Here is a 20,002-nt window from a genome sequence, read left to right as displayed (position 1 = left end):
AGCAGCTATATACCTATCTGCCCGATTTCTATTCATTCCTCTTTCCTCTCTAATGAAGCGGTAAGTAGTTATAACAACAGCAAAGGATGAGATTAATAATTGACCTTTCAGATTTTAGTTCACTCCCCAAAACTGAAAAATCATCAGTGGTGTAACAATAAAATGGCAAGCCGGGTAAAATGCCACGGACCCTCGAAACAAGGGGCCTCACGGCATTCGAAGGCCAGGGGCCTAAAGAAAAACTCGAGCTCGTTTTATCAATTCCAAATACATAATATTATATAGATTTGATTTCGGGGGAGCTGCCGAAAAGGAAACAATTGACTAATATGCGCATTCCATGGGCAATATTATAAAAACATCGCACTCACTTCGCTTACATCAATTTTCATGAGTAGTACTAACCTAGATTTGATTTAATTCCGCAATGATTCCTCATTCCACTCTGTTGAATTTTTTATTATTTACATCTGTGGTTTAATTTTTTTATTTTCTCTTCTCAAGACTCAAAAGAGCTAGAGTCCAGAGCCGTAAAGTCAATTTAAAAAAAATCTCTTCTCGGTGGTTCGGCATTCGGCCAACCAAATTAAGCGGCGTAATCCAAATAAAAATATAACCTCTATAATTTCTCATTCATATTTCATTTCATTTATGCAGTTTTTGTACTCAGTTCGCAAACTATTTAATTTTTTTGGATCTAGTAAAATTCGTTCACTAGTAAATTGTGCAAAAGTTATAATGTCTTTGGAGCAAGCGAAACAAGTGGCGGCATACCGTGCGATCGACGAATATGTGAAAAACAATAGTATTTTCGGCGTAGGAAGCGGATCAACGGTTGTATATGCGGTGCAACGTTTATCCGAGAGAGTTGAAACAGAGAATCTCAAAGTGGTCTGCATTCCAACCTCATTCCAAGCGAAACAACTTATAATTAAACATAACCTTTTACTGGGAGAGCTTGATACTAATCCGGAAATAGATGTTACTATTGATGGTGCTGATGAAGTTGATTCCAACTTGACACTGATTAAAGGGGGTGGAGGCTGCTTGTTGCAAGAGAAAATTGTAGCTTCATGTTCCAAAAAGCTCATTGTTATAGCAGATTATACTAAGGACTCAAAAAAATTAGGTGACAGGTATAAAAAAGGCATACCTGTTGAAGTGATTCCTATGGCTTATGTTCCTATTCAAAATAAAATTAAGTCTATGTTTGGTGGTGAGATAAAATTACGCAGTGCAGTTGCCAAAGCAGGTCCAGTAGTGACTGATAATGGCAATTTCATCCTTGACTGGATGTTTCCTAATCAAGACTTGGACTGGGAAAAGGTGAACAAATCTATTAAAATGATTCCAGGTGTAGTGGAAACTGGACTCTTTGTGAGAATGTGTGAGAAAGCATATTTTGGTCAACCAGAAGGAACTGTTGTTGAAAGATCTGCTTAGATTTAATTGTTATTTTTTGTTTACTATTTAAGAGGAAATCCTAAGCTTTCATATATTTTTTCCTTAATCAAAATTATCATTTCTTCCAAGCAAAATAATATGCAAATTGAAACAAAGTGGGAAATTTAGCAAATACATATCATAAGTCAGTCTGCATTATTTTGCATGTTTTCTTAGAGTTAAGCCTAATTGTAGAAAATTTTAAATAAATCATTGATGAAATGATAATATAAACCCATTACTTATTTAGAGAAAAATAATGTGCACTAGAAAGACTGCAATAACACTTTATTCATTTTATACCTATTACATCATGAAGTACTCAACCAAACAGGAGTCAAGTTTCACTGTAACTTTGCAAAAATGTCTTTTACTTAGTTACTCTCAGGGATGATGAGGCAACACATTTGAAAAAACTATCAAAGCTATCTTGAAGTATATGGGCACAGAATACACACTATTCTGTGCCCATACATATACATATAGGGTTGTGCTATTGGTACACTATGTCATTGCATTATTTTAAATAATAATGAAATATGACTTTTGTCTTATTTTGGCAGGGAAGTTGGCTCATCTTTTCCATCCGTTTGGCTGATTACTTTATGTATTTCTTATTACATTATTGAATGTGCTTAAATTTAACTTATCTTAATATGAAGTAGAAAGATAAGGATAAGTACATTGATAGAAAAAATATATGTGATCAATAATAACCATGACATCTGACACTTAAAATTATATTTATTATTTAAAGCTGGTTTCAGTGGAAAATAGTATGTAATATTTTTTACAAAAGCGTAAAATGTAACATTTTACCATAATACTTTTGTATGTAGGCAATGTACATAGTATGTATTTTTATATAATACTTATATTATGATTACCTACTTGTTTAAGATTATAGGTCAACTAACATAGATATGTAAACTAAACATTGTGATTGTGACACAGATAATTATTATATTTATAAAAATATGAAACTACAATATTTAGGATTGTGTAAAGAATATACATGAAACTCAACTTAGTTTTTTTATATTATTTGTTAATATTAGGATATAACCTGTTATTAATGGATTATCTATGTATGTGCTCACAGATTAAACTTATGTTATCTTGCATATGAAGTGAACAATTAATACTAGGCCTCAGTTACGTCTGTAAGTTTTACTCACATAAGTAGCTTACATAATTAACTTACAAAAAAATTTAGAACACTTATAAATACAATTACATTTGTTTTGTTGTAAATTAATCACGTAAGCTCCTGACGTGAGTAAAACTTACGTCAGGTGTAATTGCAGCCTAAAGTAATATTATAGTAGGTACAACAATGTCTTGTCCCCATATTATTTTTTATTATTATATACTTTGTGCTTACATGTTACAAATCAGTGTCCATGGAATGTATCATGAATAAATACCTATAATTTTATCATTGTTTTATAAAATGTAAATGAAAATTTAGTATTTCGTGTGATAGAATCTAGAATAATGAAATGGTTAAGCCCTATTGAACACCATCAATCTTGCAATAGTAACTTGCACCTCAAAACAAAAATAATTTTCTTAAAATTAATACTGGCCTATCATTTATCTCCAGCCTTGGTCATGAACTTGACTTGTTTCAGAATTCAGATTTGAAACAAAATACACTGCTGCTGTGGCTAAATTTGTTGTACACAATCCCTAAACTAAATTAACAGATAAAAATCTAGTGCTATCCATTTCCTCAGAGAACATTGTGAAAGGGATAGCAATATGTACTTGACATTTTAATAATAATAGACTTGACATTTTAGTTAAGAGCAAAGAGTATATAATCACTAATTTTTATGGTTTAAAGCTTGTGTACAACAGAATTAGTCTCCACATTTGCACTCCCTCATACTTCAATTGTTTCAGATCTAACAAAATTCGCACAAAATGTTAGCTGCTGCAAGAACTGTCATGAAAGTATTAACAAAAATAGTTTTGTAAATATAACAGGAACAAAAACTTGCGAGAATCTTTAAATAAAGCGAATTATATCAAGTTCCGATTGGATTCTAAATTTTGTGCTACAAGATCAATTAAAAATAATACAAAATCAATACAGGCTAGTTTTCTTCATGATACGCAGAAATTCCTCTTGGTTGATTTCACCATCACCATCACGGTCAGCTTCATCTATCATCTCGTGTAATTCCTCATCTGTTAAATTCTCTCCTAGCTCCCGTGCCACTCGTTTCAGATTCTTGAATGAAATTTTCCCTGAAAATATAATAGCTATCTAAACAAATTACCACCCATACACTTAATATACATATACCTATGTACTATTTAATCAAAACTTCTGTTTGTATGACGCCCTAATTTTGATAACAGCTGAACCTATTTTGATGTGACTTTCACTGTGTTGAGGCCTAAGTATGCAATAAATAATTACTCTGCTACTTTTTATCTTATGACTTCTGCACGCAGTATCATTGAGATGTGATTTATAACAGCTCATAAAAATAACTAAAATACCTGTAATCCTGCAAGTAAGGTCTAAATGACAAAAGATTATAAAATACCTGTTTCGTCATCATCAAATAACTTAAAAGCCTTCATGATCTCTTCTTTTGTGTCTTTTTCTGCCATTTTGACAGTCATTAACTCTAGAAAGTCCTCAAATGAAACTTTACCATCACCTTTATCAATTTCTGCTATCATTTTTTTTATTTCCTCTTTTTTTGGCTCAAACCCCAAAGCTCTGATAGCAACCTTCAATTCTTTTGTATCAATTTTTCCCGTATTCTCAGTGTCGAACAAATCGAACGCTTCTTTTATATCCCGCCTTTGCTCGTCGGACAACTCGAATTTGGGACCAGATTTCTTTCTTACTGCCCCCGGGTTTACATTATTCGTAGCGGCGCCTTTTTTCTGCGAATTGCATACCACTGCAGTGGACTGAAAATATACAATTATACAATAACATTAACTTACAATATTCACACTATGTATCGCAGACAAATCGATAATTGTTTAAGCCAAATTAAAAGTACCATCACACTCAATATGTGTAGCGCAGGTTGTAAGAAAAAATATTATTGATGTGTTTTATAACTGATAAAGGCAGAAATTAACGTAAACAATTAAAAATAACAAAATGTTGAAATTCAAACAATTTATTCAAAAATAGTTCAAAATCTCGCGCAAGTGTCAACTGTCACACTAATGTCAATGATCAAGACCATTAACAGCTACCATTTTTTTACGGCCTTGGGTTCTAGGCTCTAGCCACAAAATAGGTCGATGACCTGGCTTTGAGCCTCTGGATTGTAGGCAACCCTATTTTAACATTAGGCGTTACAGTGGCTACGGGTAACTTTAGAGACGTCAAACGTGACTGCACACGCTATGGACTAGAACCAATATGAAGAGATACAGTAGATCGATGCCTTTGATAAAATATCATGTTTTGCAGTAAATACCGACGTGTATATTATAGACGCATTGTCCCGCTTTGTTCACCTGACTAAACAGCACGTAGCGTCGTGACAGTGTAGGGAGGCTAGCTGCTACCTGAATTGTCACAAGACTTACAAGGTAGCATTGATAGATGCCTCTAGTCTACAGCCACACCCGAGCCTCAAAAGCATAGAACATTATTATCCTAAGGCGGGCTCAAAAAGCCCTGTAAAAGATTTATTTTACTTCGACGATATCCTATAGCTCAAAATCAACCAATGTATTGAGATGTGCATTACGTATGCTTCATTATATGATTGGTTCATATGCATGACATTTTTTAAGTACTTAAGTATTTATATGTGAAGCTTACAATGTTAGTTACAGTGATTTCAAAACAAGGAGTCCTTTGACTGCATGTTTAAAGAGTAAATCTTAAAAACAAGAGTGAATAGGCATCTTCTAGGTAAACGCGTCCCATCTTAGACCACATCATCACTTTTCATCATCTCTGACCCCACTAACGCCTAAAAAATGCTATCGCGTCGCGACTTGCGGTTAAGTTCAAGAACAACTATTTTATTGGCGCGGAATATAATAAAACTACTTTCTCTACAGAAAATTTTATTTAAAATATCAATACATACATCTTATTACTATTACATATAAAGTATTATTAATACATCGTATTGCTATTACATAGTATGTTGATTAACTTCTAATAAAATCTATGCATAACAATTTTCAATAGGTGTGAGTTGGTGATATTGTTTACTTGACAGTCGATTATTATCAAGCATAAATAATAATTACTAATTAAAACACTATTAATTTATATTAAAAAATAGTTATGTACATAATAATTTTATTATAATATAGGTATTATTAATTGATAGCATAATAATTATATTCCTGAGTTATCTAATTTAAAAAGCCTATAACTACTATACAGTAATAGTAAATACAGCATGCATATTCTGTAGGTTTTTCATAGCTGATGGTCGTAGCACAAATGCAGAGAGAGCATTTTTTGTATGCATACTATGTAAAATATATTTAAAAATGTAGATAAAAACGTGTTTTTTTTAGTAAAATGCTATGAAAAAATTATGTATTATGTAAAAAGAAGTAGATATGTAACAAACGTATCTGTAAAAATTGATAAAACTTAAAACTATTACACTTGGGTACATTTGTACTACACTACTACTCATGCGTTTTGTGTGAATGAATGATTTATTTATTTAATCTTCTGTCTTAATCATCACCGAGCACGAATTACCTATATACGCCACGTAATATGAGCGTAACATGTCTATTGGTATGTCATGGGTAAAATGATTGAAAATTCAGGATATTAAAAAGTGGCCCAAAACAGTAAGAAGACTGAAACTGATAGAAATAAATAATAATTAATAAATAATAATTTTTGCATGATGACATAATATGTTAAAGAAGGTGAGATGAGATGCTGGACTGCATTCAATAAATTTTGCACGCCATGTTTGGCGAGATATGCGATCTTACCTAATCTTTAAGACCAATGTACTCGTAAATAATATGCATGTACCATATTCTAGCAAAATAAACATTTCTTATTCTGAATGTTCTTTTTATCTGCCGACACCTATATCGAGTCTTGTTCAGGGGGCGGCGGGCAGCGAGCCGACGGACTTCATGAGATGGTAGCAGTGCGGCAGGCGGCTGCGGTGGCCGATCTTCTGCAGCATGGCGGCGGCCTGCGCCAGCATGCCGGCACGCTCGCCCGGCGTCGCCAGCACCGCGCCCGGCAGGTGCTTGCATGCCATGTACAGCGCCACCGCGCGTTCGCCTTCGCCGCCGCCGCCTTCTAGAGACCGCTCTGTGGAAACCGACAGGGTTAAAGCATTATAGCATACTTAAGCAGTTTTTTTAAAATAAAAAGTATATTAGTTAAGTTTCTCATACTGACTAATATTCCCCTTTCCCCTCCAACTAAGCGTTAAGCTTGTACTAGGAGCACGACAATAGTGCAACAGGTTGGGTTCGAACCGGCAGCCTTTTAGATTTCAGTCCGCTTCTTTAACCATTGAGCTATCGAGGCTCTAAACGAGGACTGAGGTCAAGGGAGTGCATTCCTCAGTACGAGGCCAATGGGCATCCCACAAGAGAGGCACCTGCGCACGTTCTTTAGAGTTCCCAGAGTTTCTTAAAATTCATAAACTGAGGATGATCGCTGAGGGGAGGTTTTTGTTAAAAATCCCACATAACCTGACCCCTTCCTAAAGAAACCAGATATCTTAAGTAGATTCGCCTCCGAGATGAAACTTTTCAGACAACTCACTAACGTTGTCGAGACACTATAAAGTCAGAGTAAAACAGATCTACAGTATTATTTTACTCTGACTTTACCATGTTTCATTTTTCTATTAAGTGTTTACGCATTGTTCGAAGTCGTACTAACCGTAAAGCGAAAACGTTGATAAATTAAAATCAATGGTACTGAATTTTTAACTTTAAATCAAGGATCTTTAGGCTCATTTAACTTTGACGTTATTTTGATTCGACTTTCAAACACTATCAAAATTGTTGTAAAGTTAAATATCATACTAAGGGTACAGTATTGATTTTGGACAAAGATATTATTACCTTTTCCGCATATAATGGAGGAGCGGTTGAGGCGGGGCCGCAGGCTGCCGTCCAGCAGCTGCTGCGTGCGGCGCGGCGCCGCGCCCGCCATCATGCGGCACACGGCCGACTGCAGGAACACGCGCGACGTCACCCACTGCGCACAACACACACATGTTACAATCTACGATAGAATAGCTGAGCCATTACAAACATTGCGAACTGAGTCATATCAGACCTCTTGTTCACACTTACCGGCCTTATGGAACTTGAATCTGATGCTCTGGTTTTGTGTGTAACAGTAAAAAAAAGGATTTGTCGATAGTCGATAACAGGTTACAAAGAGCTAGGTAGAGGTTAAGGAAATGATCCCTTTATCGTGTATACAACTCTATACTCGTATTTATGACTCAGTTTGCACGTTCATAGTGGCTAACATTAGAGTCCGTAGCCCTCGACTCCCCGCCCCCGGACTGGTCTCCCACACCCCCAGCACTCAATCACAGCACAGCACCTGCATCAGCTGCACTCACCGGCAGTGTCTGCGACAGTCGGCGCAGTGAATGTAAGTCCCTCTGGAAGGCGCGCAGGTGTCGATGCGGCGCAGGCGGCGTGATCGCGGCGCGGCTCACCCCCACCCCCGGACTCGCCTCCCACACCCCCGCGCGCACCTCCAGCACCCAATCACAGCACAGCACCTGCATCAGCTGCACGAAACAACATTCGAATTTTAAATAAATCAAAGTAACACCGCTGACCGAGACACGAAAGCTAATATAGGCAAACGTCCAAATATGGAGTGTAGAGGTAAGGAGCATTAATCTCTTATGAGGAAAAATTAAAAAAGTGTCCAGTACAAACAGCAAATAATAGTTCAAAAACCCTCAAAAATGACGCTAGCATTGGCAGAGATGTGATGAAAATAATCCAATCCACGCTGTTCGGTTTCTTTTTAACCGACTTCAAAAAAAGGAGGAGGTTCTCAATTCGTCGGAATCTTTTTTTAAGTCAAAATAACGTAAAAAAAAAAAACACTAAAACTTAAAAGTTTCTTACCATATCCAAACTTCGTAAAATTATATTTGTGAGTGTACGCGAGCGATGACAGCGACTGCCGCGAGAATTGCCTTGTAGTAATATTGCACAATGTATGAAGAAGTGCAATGCAACTACAATGCACTCCCGCAACAGCCAAGACTAAATAATCTTCATCTTGAAAGCTTAAGAAATAAAAATAGCAACAAAAATAGAAAACTAAATAATATCAATTCAAAAGAATCTGAAACCTACATGCATAAATCTTGTTACAAAAATCGGCCTAGTTCGAATCGGACTCGCACACGAATAGTTCCGTACCATCGAACAAGAAATAACACTTTTTGAATTTTTTATTGTTGTGGCGGCCAATGTTGTAAGCTTATTTAGTGATGTGACGACATAATTATACTGTAGGTAACGGTAAATATCGGCAGATAAGAAAAACACCAAATAATCGTGGTGTGTATTTATCTACAATATAGTATGTTCGTTACGGCGGCCATTTTGAAATTTTTAGTACTTGTTGCAATAGCGACAATTGACCATTTTTCATATTCTATGAGAATTTCAAATCTTTACCTATTACGGTTCACAAGATACAACCCGCTGACAGACGGACGGACGGACAGCGAAAGCTTTGTAATAGGTTCCCGTTGGCGCCCTTCGGGTACCCTAGCAGGTAGATTTGCATTCTCCTTCATAATAGTAAAAGTAGGTAATAATTTTGATGTTAATTAGAAGTTAGAACGTACCATCATGAGTTGCGTCGGCTTACGGCAGCAGTAGTAAGCCAGCGAATCTGCTAACCTGGTTCCAGCAATATCGCACACCTGTGAAAAGTTGCCAAGTTTGAAATAAAGTTCACTGTTAACTATCTTAGAACTTGCTAGAAGTTCGCCCAATATGGGCCGAAGCCAAAGGTAGTTTTTTTGGCCGAAGGTAGCCGAAGCCGAAAGTTCGGTCAGGACACTACTCACACTACCCAAATACGCATTTCAGTTGACATCAATTATTATCTCCGAAAAATGAAAATACAAAATGTTACCAAAAACTTGTGATGTGAGGATATGAGGAATAAATCTCTGAAGCACGCATCTTTCAGTTTAAAGAACCTTCCGAAAGAAAGAAAATTCCGGTAACATACTAGGCTGTAGTAAACTAAATGTAATATCTCTATCTCTATGTATAAACATACATAAAATGCATGGATATAGATGCATGCACTACGGCCTAGAATGTTATCCGTATTTCATTTAAATTAATTTAACTTTCATTTAAAATTGTATTTAAATTCTAAAAAAGAATGCTATATGCTATGGATCAAGGTTGTTAGTTTTATTCTACAAAGTACTCTTTAGAAAGTTTTTGAAAATTTCAACGGTTTTAGCGATAACTCAATAACTACTATTTTGCAGTTAGCCGCATTTCAGAAATAGGATGGAAGACAGAAAAATTGAATAACTCAAAATTTAAAAACACCCGACACAAAAACCTCTATAAGAAAACTAGAAAAGAGCTGATAACTTTCAAACGGCTGAACCGATTTTCTTCGATTATAGCTAAGAACACTCTCGATCAAGCCACCTTTCAAACAAAAAAAAACTAAATAAAAATCGGTTCATTCGCTTAGGAGCTACGATGCCACAGACAGATACACAGATACACACGTCAAACTTATAACACCCCTATTTTTGGGTCGGGGGTTAAAAAACAAACGTACCTTGAGTATAGTATCGGAAGTCCTCTCGACGGAGTGTTCATCTTTGCAATGCGCGAGGCTGAGCAGGCCGCGGCGGCTTTTGTACGCCGCGTGGAGCGCCCTGCAACGCGCAACGCAGCTTGTTTACACCCGCCAAGACAATCGTTATTAATATCACAACTATAAACACGACCGCGTGTTTTATAAACATCGCGCAATTAGAATTTCTAGTCGTCCTACGTTTGAGAGACCATTGTTGTTTCTAATTCTATTCTACCTGATCATCATTTCTCATGTTTAAAAATATCTTCTCCTTTATTAGCCCTTATCTATCCATTGATGGACATAGGCCTCCTCACGTAAAAAGTATACTCCTGAATAGAAAAAATGAAGAAAAAAATAAAAACCGACTTAAAAAATCACAAACATTAACAAGTACAAAATAATTGAATTTATTACCAAATATATGTATACAAAAGTTAATGTAGTTTTATAATAATTTTTTTGGAGCCGGTGCCAATGTTGAGTCACAAAGAAGATGAAGAAAGAGTAGGTAGGTACCTAAACGGTTTATGAAGATCCGAAATCAAAGCAACCAAAAAAAGAGAAAAAATATTCTAGCTTAAAGATCTCACATAGGTAGGGGGTCATCAGAGTTCGCAAGTTCTTCGGGCAGGAGGTTCAGTTTGTCCACGATGTCGGCGGACTTTTGCGAGTCGGCGAGCAACCAAGTCGCCGCTACGCCCACGATGTTTGCCCACCACTCCATAACTGGGTCCCAGCAACCTGGAAATTATTATTTTCAACACTAGGCCACCTAAAGTGGCTGAAATGAGTTTTTTAACCATTTCATTTAGACATAAAGTATTACCATAACAATTTCGTAATACAAAGGAAAATCAAATATTTACTAAGTCGATCACTTTTAATGATGCCTCTTTTATGCATTTTATTTTTCTACCAGATGATGCTTGCGACTTCATCTGCGTGGATCTAGGTTTTTTAAAAATCCTGTGGGAACTCTTTGATTTTCCGGGATAAAAGTTGTCTGTCAATTTCCGGGACGCAAGCTACCTCTGTACTTTCATCAAAATCGGTTAAACTGTTGGGCCGTGAGAAGCTAGCAGACAGACAGACAGACACACTTTCGCATTTATAATATTAGTATGGATAGTATAGTATGGACTACTATGGATTTATTAATTTTTCTTTATATGTTATTTTGCGTGGCAATAAAGAAATTATCTATCTTCTACAGAAGTTAACGTTAAGCAGTGAAGGTAAACTATACCAGTATGATGCGGTGTTTCAGTGGAAACGTCATCAGTGATCAGCTTGACGAGGTCCAGCACGTCCCGCGTGTTGCTGCGTTCATCAGCGCATAGCAACATCTGGAGGCTCTTCTGAAGAATCTCGAGGTGATACGCCTGTAACGATGATGATACTATGAAGACGCTTCCGATTTTAGATTAGTCTAGGAGTATATCAGTTAGTAGTGATGAAGAATTACAGCTTTTAAGACTACAAAAGAGCAAGTTTTCTTACAAGAATAAACAGGACATTAGCAAATACAATAATTTGTATAATGTGCATAACATATTAAATCTAAGGAACAGCGTCGGGCACATTAGCCGTGTTGACATACAAATATAGTAAACAATCGAGATTACTATAAAAACCGGTTAGGTGCGAGTCGGACTCGCATACGAAGGGTTCCGTACCAACATACAAGAAATAACATTTTTAATTATTTTTTTGTGATGTAACCACAAATTCATGGTTTTCGGATTTTCCCTTTAGTTGAGCAGTGCTATAACACATTGCTACCTACCTTTCATGATTCTAGAATCTAGATCAACGGGTACCTTAAAACGGGTACCCTATAAGTACACACAGTCTCACCCTCATAGCATACGCGAGTGGGTCAGTGGAGGTGGGCAGGCGCGAGAACAGCACGTGGGCGGGGTTGGGCTCGTAGGTCCAGCGGCGCGTGCGCAGGAAGTGCTGGCCGCGCGCGCTCGTGGCCCAGCGCACGCGCGCACTGCCCTCCGCGCACGACTCCCAGCACCAGCGCACGCACAGCCGCAGGTAGTATCTACACAACAAAGATAGAAATAAAAAATCGAAGAGGATGAGCACTTGAATGAGGGAGTAAAATGAGAAAACATCGTCATCGTTACCATCACCGCTACTGAGAAAAGAAATATTCTCTCTCGTAATTCCCTTTAACTCTGCTGGTCTCTGCAACCCACACAACCAGTTTCCCAGTTCTTCAGTTTTCTTCTTGTGTTTGTTTTGTTAGAGGTGGTTTGAGCGAAATTGACCGCTTGCAAAGCTAACAACAAGCGTTTGCCTCGACTGCTCTGACTCGAAAAGATCTAAAAATACTACCAACCCACACAACCAGTTTCCGAACTTCGGCATATTGTCCTTGAACACCAAAGCAGCTGTGACGTAGGCCTCAGCGAGCAGGTGTTTGTTAGAGGTGGTTTGAGCGAAGTTGACCGCTTGCAAAGCTAACAGCAAGCGTTCGCCTCTACTGCTCTGGCTAGACAAAATCTCCAGTTGCGCTAACCGGTGGGAAACGCTCGACACTTCCGCTGCCCAGTGTTGGGTTGCCCTTCTTGCTGGACTGTGAATAAAATTATAAAAAACATTCTATGCTAGAAACATTTGTAAAACACGCCATTCGTGCTAAGCTTGGATGGCTGGAGTGAGGACTTTGACGGGGAAAGGCACTGAACGTATAATAGACGGAAAAAAAAGAACAAGCCATCCAAAAACATTTCTACATTTGCCTAGCATCTTCTTCTCTCTGGGCTGGTTTCCGTACTTAAACGTTTCCGTCTGTTGTGCGTTTGCCTAGCATAATATCGCCTTTCTTTAACATTTCCTTACTTGACACAATGTCGTATCAGGTAGGTAGTGTTTCTAGTATTAAAAAATACTGTGAGTTGTCAGAGTTCAATCAAAGAAGTCACGTGGCTTTGGGCGCTAAAAATTACCAAATTTAAAAAAAATGCTGTCGTTTTCGGTCGATTAAATGTCACTTGCTATAAAGGTGAAGGAAAATATCGCGCGGAATGCATGCCTGAGAGCTAATGCATAATGTTCTCAAACGTGTGTGAAGACTTTATTTCATGTCTTAGAGTTTTTTCATTATGATGAATAATAATAAACATGAACCTCACAAAAAATAAGCAACATATTTCACGTTTCTTTACCTGTCACTCCACAAGTCTCCAGCTCGCTTTGCAAGGAACCCGCCAAAAGGCAACCGTTGCAATATTTGTCGCAACATTGCAGATATTAGTGCCGAGTACTTCACATGGCTCTGACCTCCGGCCTGCACGCTTTTGCCACAAGCGGCCAATGCCCTGTGGAGTTCTAAACGAGCATTCGCCAAATCATCCTGCATATGAAAAAAAGGTTAAGAAAAAACACATTTTCATGGCTCCCTGATAACTGATAACATGTTTATTCTAATACGACGCAAAACCACATCTGAATCGTTCAAGTAGTCTTATAGCGTACTTGACTTTGCTAAGACTTAAGTTTCAGTTAAAACGAGACAGACTTATGCCAGCTATATAACGCTGTCTCGTTTTAACAGTGTCTGAAGTCCGTGCAAAGTCAAGGTGTGCTCTATAGATTAGTGTTACTCTCAGACAATAACTCATACTCTCTCATACTCATATCTCTATATGGGTACATTAAAAAACCGGTCAAGTGCGAGTCGTACTCGCACGCGAAGGGTTCCGTACCATCGTATAAGTTTTTTTTTTTTTTTTTTGATATTTCTAGGCTATCTGCAATCAGTCATTTGCCGACTATAATCAGATTGTATGAGTGCGTTGCGGGTTTGGAGAAGGTCACTCCATCAAGAGACTCTTCTCATAGGGCTATCCCTGGCTTTATTGTCCACAAGACAGTTCTTCTATTGTGGCTCGTTTTAGCCTATTTACTCTGCTGCATGTGGTAAGTGACACTGCCAGACTATTCGCATGGACTTCTAGCTTGGCTTTGTGTTTATCGTATAAGATTAAATACTTTTTTTTTTTAAGTGCGAGTCAGACTAGTTTTTATCATTTAGCTTTTTATAAATCATCAATTTATTTTAAACAAATCAACATACCTTTTTCAAATAATTATCTGCTTGTCGCTTATGCTTATAAAAGAGTCCAGCTTCTTTCGATTGTGATTTTGGTACAGAATCTCCATAGACTAACAGTTTTATGAGACAACCTCCAAGTATTACGAAATTCACAAGATAAATTATGAACGTATTCAACAGCCATGTTCCCCATGACAAACTGCTTGAACCTGAAATTCAATCCAACCAAGTAACATTATTTCCAGAAAACCCTTACCATTATATGTGATTAGCTGATGCTCGCGACTATGTCCGCATAGATTTAGGTTTTTAGAAATCACGTGGGAACTCTTCACTTTTGCAGGATAAAACCAATGCAAAAAATAACATCAGTCCGTTGCTCCGTGATTGAAGGACAAAACAATAAACACAATATGGGTAGTGAATAGTGACCCCTGCGGTTGCGACCTTCAGCAATCCATACCAATATTATAAATGCGAAAGTGTGTCTGTCTGTGTCTGCTACGTTTTCACGGCTCAGCCGCTGAACCGATTTTAATGAAAGGCACAGATTTAGCTTACAAGTTACAACCCGGGGGCGGACGGACATAGGCTACTTTTTATCCCGCAAATCGAAGAGTCCCTAGGGGATTTTCAAAAAAGCTAAATCCACGTGGACGGAGTCGTGGGCATCATCTAGTTAATAATAATAATATTATAAAACCTCACCTGAGTCATCTTCTGATAGAATTCTTCTTTGGTCGAATCTAGCAGAATAGTCATGAGATGAGGAGTCAGACATAAAGTTTCCTAAGAAAGAGCTGAAGGGGTTAAAGGCCAAAAGTCCAACCATAAAGGCACACAAGGCTAAACGGGAGTGGTCACCCATGCCCATAACAACTTTTGAATATTTTTCTTCCACCTGTAAAATTAAAGTTTTAATATAAATTAAAAAAAAAACATCATGCAACCAAAACGAGTCCAACACAAATCCTAGAAATTGTAATCCATACTAATATTATAAATGCAATAGTATGTCTTTCTGTCTGCCTATCCATGTCCTTGTCCATGTCCATGTCCGGATAGGCAGCAAGCCTATCCGTTTAACCGATTTTGACGAAAGATACAGAAATAGCTTGCATCCTGGGAAAGAACAGGCATAGGCAATTTTTTATTCAGGAGTAGAGTTCCAGGGGATTTTCAAAAATAGAAACTACAACTATATCAAGGCTTCAAGGCATTTATACTTCACAGAAACTCTGTTGCCATTTTTGAAGCCTGCTCGTAAGTGTTTTTCTACCCAAAAGTGTTTAAACACTGTAGCAGTCTCTATGCAGTCTGTGTCGCTATGCGCATCATAAAACTCTAGACTCTAGATAGACAAAGCTCATTAAAAAAAAAAAGACTAACAAGTCCTTGATTTTCAGTACAAGTAATTTTTTTTTAGATAAAAATAGCGAGCAGGCAGGGCATTTGATGGTAATTGATAACCACCGCCCATGAACATTTTTAGATGAAGAGGAACCGCCAATGTGTTGCTGACCTTTCAGGAATTTGTTGGTCCGACCCTTGAATATTTCAAACTTATGTTGAAATTTTGAACCCAATAATTCAAACTTACCTTATACTCTGGAGAAGAAGGAGAATCACTGTCCGTACCATGTGGTGAATGGTAAGGGGAGGATATGTCACTATGCGGGGGAGTATATGCTCCTTCAAACAACTGTTCCTTCACTCCAGACTTCTGACACACAAGTTTGAGAGCCATGTTCTCTTGCTTTAATCTTGTGTTTTGGTTTTGTAAGTATTTAATGTAATCTATTGTTTTACGTAATATTGCAGACTTGTTTAACTGTAACAATTAAGATAGTATTATTATGACTTGGTTCAGTTCAGAGTAAAACGCATAGATTATACACTAAACTGTTAAAAAAAATTTAATCCATTAAAAATGTGAAAATGTTTTGTCTGTCACTAGTGTCTCAGAGCCCATCTGTTTAACCAATATTGACAAACTTTGGTACAGAGCTCGCTAGCATCATTGCAGACATAGGCTACTATTGTCCTGGAAAATCAATAAGTTCCCATAAATATTAAAAGACCTCAATCCGTGTGGAAGAATTTATGGGCTGCAGGTATAACAAATCGTCTTAATTTTTTTGTGATATAACTGCAAATTCAAGGTTTTCAGATTTTTTCCTTTACTCATGCTATTAGAGATTATTCCCCACCAAATTTTGTTTCTAGGTCAACGGGAACTCTACCTATAGGTTTTTATTCCATTGTCTTGACACGCATGCCAGACAGACAGACAGCGAAGTGATCATACTGATTATTGTTCTTTTTTCCTTCTGAGGTATGGAATCCTATAAAGATTACACTACCTTAGCTTCTTCACCAACTAACATATTCTTAAGTTCAATAATTCTATCATTAATACTAGTTCTATATCTCCTTTCAATAGCATTATGAGCACTTCTTTTGACTTCCTTCACTTTGGGTTGTCCTGTGACAAAATTATCACCATCAAGCACTAATGGTATCCCAGTTGTCAGTAATGTTGGGCCACTGTTACTCGTAAATAAATGTATAGGTTGATTTTCATTGCCAGTTTTAGCATTTGTGATAATACCTTGTGTTGTACCTGAAATAAGAATATTATCTAGTCAAAAAATAAAAAGGAAAATGCTAAACATGTTTTATATACATCATTTAAATTTTAGACCAATGCATCACTTATGTAATGACCCAAAACAATGTATATAATCAAACTTCACAACTAAAATAATACATTAGTGGTTTCTAGTTTTTTGAATTGATTTAAAAAATAATAAGTTTATTATCATAAATACTAATTAAAATATAACATACGTAGATAGGTTCATAATTATTTTTAATACTTACTAACTTTATAAATTAATGGGGCATACTATTTATTTCAAAAGAATAGTTTCTGTAAATTATAGCAGATGTGTCCTTTAGCTTCAGTGCAAACTCACCTAGTTATAGTTTTAAAAAAATTTGTAAATATTTTTCATAAAAATAAGTGTGAAAATGGTTATAGCTACCTATAAATGTAAAAAAATTTAATGTTACAGTTGTTAGCCACCAATTTGAATTGTTGTATCTTACCTTGTACTGGTGCACTGGTATACACAAGTGTCTGTGAATCCGGATTGAGAATATTTGACTGCAAAATCACTGGGGAAAACTTTGGATCTGCACTCTTTAAAAAAACAGGTGTAACACCTTTCACATTATTTGGTAACAGCAATTGTTGTGTTGGCTGTTGAGGTTTGATAGTTTGATTTCTTTGTTTACCATCTAACTGTACAAGGGACGCCCTACTGTCTGGCAGTTTCTGTAAGCTTCCCTGAGCTAAATTAACGTACAGAGGACTCTGTATTACTTGTTGCAGTATCATTGGTGTCTGTGCTGGTTGGTTCTGACAATTTTGCGTCACATCTGGCAAGGGAGATGTTTCCATTTTGGGCTCCAAGTTATAACTTTCTTCCCTTCCATACATCCCCAAACCTGGACTGCTCTTTGGCTGTTGGGCATGAAACTGTTGTTTTCTGTTATGTGGCTGTTGTGACATCAAAGGATTACCCTGAGTATTAAAATAAGGTGATGTCTGAGGTGATGAAACATTTGGACTGTATTTCGTGTCCACGGTTAAAGGATCTGTTTCCACAACCGACAGCTCTTCTTCTAGCTTCTTCATGAAATCTCCGTCGCAACTGTTTAGGAAATCTACAAACAATAATTAATTATTGCGAGTTAATACATAATGATGCAATTCTGCGAAACTGAAACCTTACCTTCTATTTCAGAGATGTCGCGTACATTAAATATATCGTTATTCATAAAGGGCTCCATATCATCCATGATTTCGTTTAACGTTATGGATTATGAAAATATTAGAGCTTAAAAATTTTATACGTATTTTTTTCATTACGCGCTAATAAATTTCCAAAAACACTTCAACACAGTTCATATTGTTTACATTCTGAACTTTTGACATGTGATCGCGCTTAACCAATCATAACAAAGAGTTTTGGTGGCACCATAATAATATTACGTCACAAATAGATTCGTTCAAAAACATGATACGTCATAACAGGGGTTTTTATAAATGAATCACAAACCACAGATGATATTAATAACGTAAATTTATTTTTGCCATAGGTAAATTATATTTCAATTATCGTGAATAGTATTTTAGTTTAAATTTTATTATAAAGAATAGTAATGGACTTCGTCTGTGGTGGCGTTTGCTGGCGCGCGTGTTGTGACTTTTTGGAGTGTTTTTTTTTGTTAAAACTGACTGAAAAGCGCTCTAAGGGGGTGCCGTGCGTATGTCGGCGAGCGGCGGCACAGACGGGGTCCATACTTGTATAGTTTAGCTAACTTGTTACAAATAACAACAAACTTGACATTGGCTAATCATTGTAAAAGCCAGACGAGAGAGAAAAAAAAAAATAGTAATGATTAGTATCAAGTTTAATTATTACTTTAAAATTTTCAACATGGGATTTTCTTAAGCGCCATCTGTTAGAAAATTACTTAATTAATACTCTTCGATCTCACCACTAGATGGCGTTAAGCTACACTAAGTTAAATAGCCGTTAAATTATAAACATTTTTCCTACAAAAAAGTTATCACTAACCTACCACTAAATTACCTACTCCAGAGCAACATAGTACGACTTTAAACAATTTTAGGTACAAGATTACAAGAGGTACCAACTTCCATCTTTCATACCAGTTAATTACTGATTTCTTATTCTGATTTCTATTGGTAATCTTGTACCTAATAAAGTAGAGTCAGTGGAGTCCGTTAAAGTTCGAAAGATAAAATTATCGTAGTCTCAACTGCAGCTGCTATAGTAAACAATTTTTTAGTAAAAATTTTACAAGTGACCTCACAATGGCATATGAAACGCCATATTGCCAGGAAAAGCGTTTTCTTGCACTATATGTAATGGAACGTAAAATATAGATTTCTTTGTCAAATAACTTATTAATTTTAGGTACTTACAAGTTTAGCTAATTTGCGAGTTGCCTAGGTAATAATCGGCAGTCTAAGCGACTACCTACCCACTGCATCTGATCCGAGTCCATGAAAATACGTTCCGGCTTTTCTTTCCCTGGATCTGTGGAGGTAGTCATAGAACTATTTGTATGGTAGCTTACCCACTAGCTCCGACTTCCGTCATCTGAATTCTCTCCGTACTTTGCGTTAGAATATCTCGGATTTAAACCTCGGATCAAATCGAACATATAACGTACTCGTAACGTATTTAGGTACATATTATATGTCAAAGATGTCCACTGAATAGCTTGGATTTGGATCAGAGATCGGATTAGTGCGTAAGCAATATCCGAGTTCGGTCCAAATTTTTTATATTCGTATTTTCACTGACTCCGATCGGATGAGTGCGTAACCTCTCTATACTTAACGACCAAGCATTCGTTAGAATGAAAATAGGCTCTTTCTTTCTGCCCTAGGATATTTTACCATTATTTGAGTAGGTAAGTAGGTATTACTAAATTTAGTTTTATTGAAAATCCCGTAGGAACTCTTCAATTTTCCCGATGCAAGCTATCTCTGTACCAAGTAAATGGCACCCGCAACTTCGTCTATGTGGATTTAGGTTTTTTTAAAAATCCTGCGGGAACTC

General features: G+C 36.8%; 3 protein-coding genes across 4 annotated transcripts; 1 reads left to right on the top strand and 2 right to left on the bottom strand.

Annotated features, from left to right (window-relative positions):
- The first annotated feature begins 571 nt into the window (after positions 1-571).
- On the top strand, positions 572-6,245 carry LOC123866112 (ribose-5-phosphate isomerase). The gene is made up of 2 exons (XM_045907471.1): positions 572-1,525; positions 6,037-6,245. The coding sequence occupies exon 1, from the start codon at positions 652-654 to the stop codon at positions 1,441-1,443; it is 792 nt and encodes a 263-aa protein (XP_045763427.1). The 5' UTR covers positions 572-651; the 3' UTR covers positions 1,444-1,525; positions 6,037-6,245.
- On the bottom strand, positions 1,715-4,635 carry LOC123866115 (caltractin). The gene is made up of 3 exons (XM_045907474.1): positions 4,476-4,635; positions 4,005-4,380; positions 1,715-3,699 (listed from the first exon to the last, which is right to left on the bottom strand). The coding sequence occupies exons 1-3, from the start codon at positions 4,476-4,478 to the stop codon at positions 3,536-3,538; spliced, it is 543 nt and encodes a 180-aa protein (XP_045763430.1). The 5' UTR covers positions 4,479-4,635; the 3' UTR covers positions 1,715-3,535.
- Positions 5,489-18,359, bottom strand: LOC123866100 (sterol regulatory element-binding protein 1). Of its 2 annotated transcripts, XM_045907456.1 has the most exons (17): positions 18,140-18,359; positions 17,451-18,071; positions 16,703-16,962; positions 15,940-16,170; positions 15,048-15,240; positions 14,361-14,548; positions 13,450-13,637; positions 12,621-12,857; positions 12,128-12,320; positions 11,517-11,652; positions 10,861-11,011; positions 10,247-10,346; positions 9,279-9,356; positions 8,022-8,195; positions 7,510-7,645; positions 6,486-6,742; positions 5,489-6,277 (listed from the first exon to the last, which is right to left on the bottom strand). In XM_045907456.1, exons 1-16 carry the CDS (start codon positions 18,204-18,206, stop codon positions 6,525-6,527), a joined length of 3,171 nt encoding a protein of 1,056 aa, XP_045763412.1. In that variant the 5' UTR covers positions 18,207-18,359; the 3' UTR covers positions 5,489-6,277; positions 6,486-6,524. The 2 variants fall into 2 exon arrangements, with proteins under 2 accessions (XP_045763412.1, XP_045763411.1); XM_045907455.1 differs by having other exon boundaries at positions 5,489-6,742.
- Positions 18,360-20,002: the final 1,643 nt, after the last annotated feature.

This window comes from Maniola jurtina, chromosome 6, assembly GCF_905333055.1.
Source record: "Maniola jurtina chromosome 6, ilManJurt1.1, whole genome shotgun sequence".
Classification (NCBI taxonomy): Eukaryota; Metazoa; Arthropoda; class Insecta; order Lepidoptera; family Nymphalidae; genus Maniola; species Maniola jurtina.
Note: the sequence above shows the minus strand (reverse complement) of the source record. Positions and strands in the feature narration are given on the sequence as shown.

Coding starts and splice junctions, on each gene's coding strand:
- LOC123866112 (XM_045907471.1), top strand. CDS start 652: ATGCAGTTTTTGTACTCAGTTCGCAAACTATTTAATTTTTTTGGATCT.
- LOC123866115 (XM_045907474.1), bottom strand. Junction 3,700..4,004: donor ATTTGATGATGACGAAACAG/GTATTTTATAAT, acceptor TTATATTTTCAG/GGAAAATTTCATTCAAGAAT.
- LOC123866100 (XM_045907455.1), bottom strand. CDS start 18,206: ATGGATGATATGGAGCCCTTTATGAATAACGATATATTTAATGTACGC. Junction 15,241..15,939: donor CTTCTTCTCCAGAGTATAAG/GTAAGTTTGAAT, acceptor TTAATTTTACAG/GTGGAAGAAAAATATTCAAA. Junction 6,743..7,509: donor CTCCATTATATGCGGAAAAG/GTAATAATATCT, acceptor CGGTTTCCACAG/AGCGGTCTCTAGAAGGCGGC.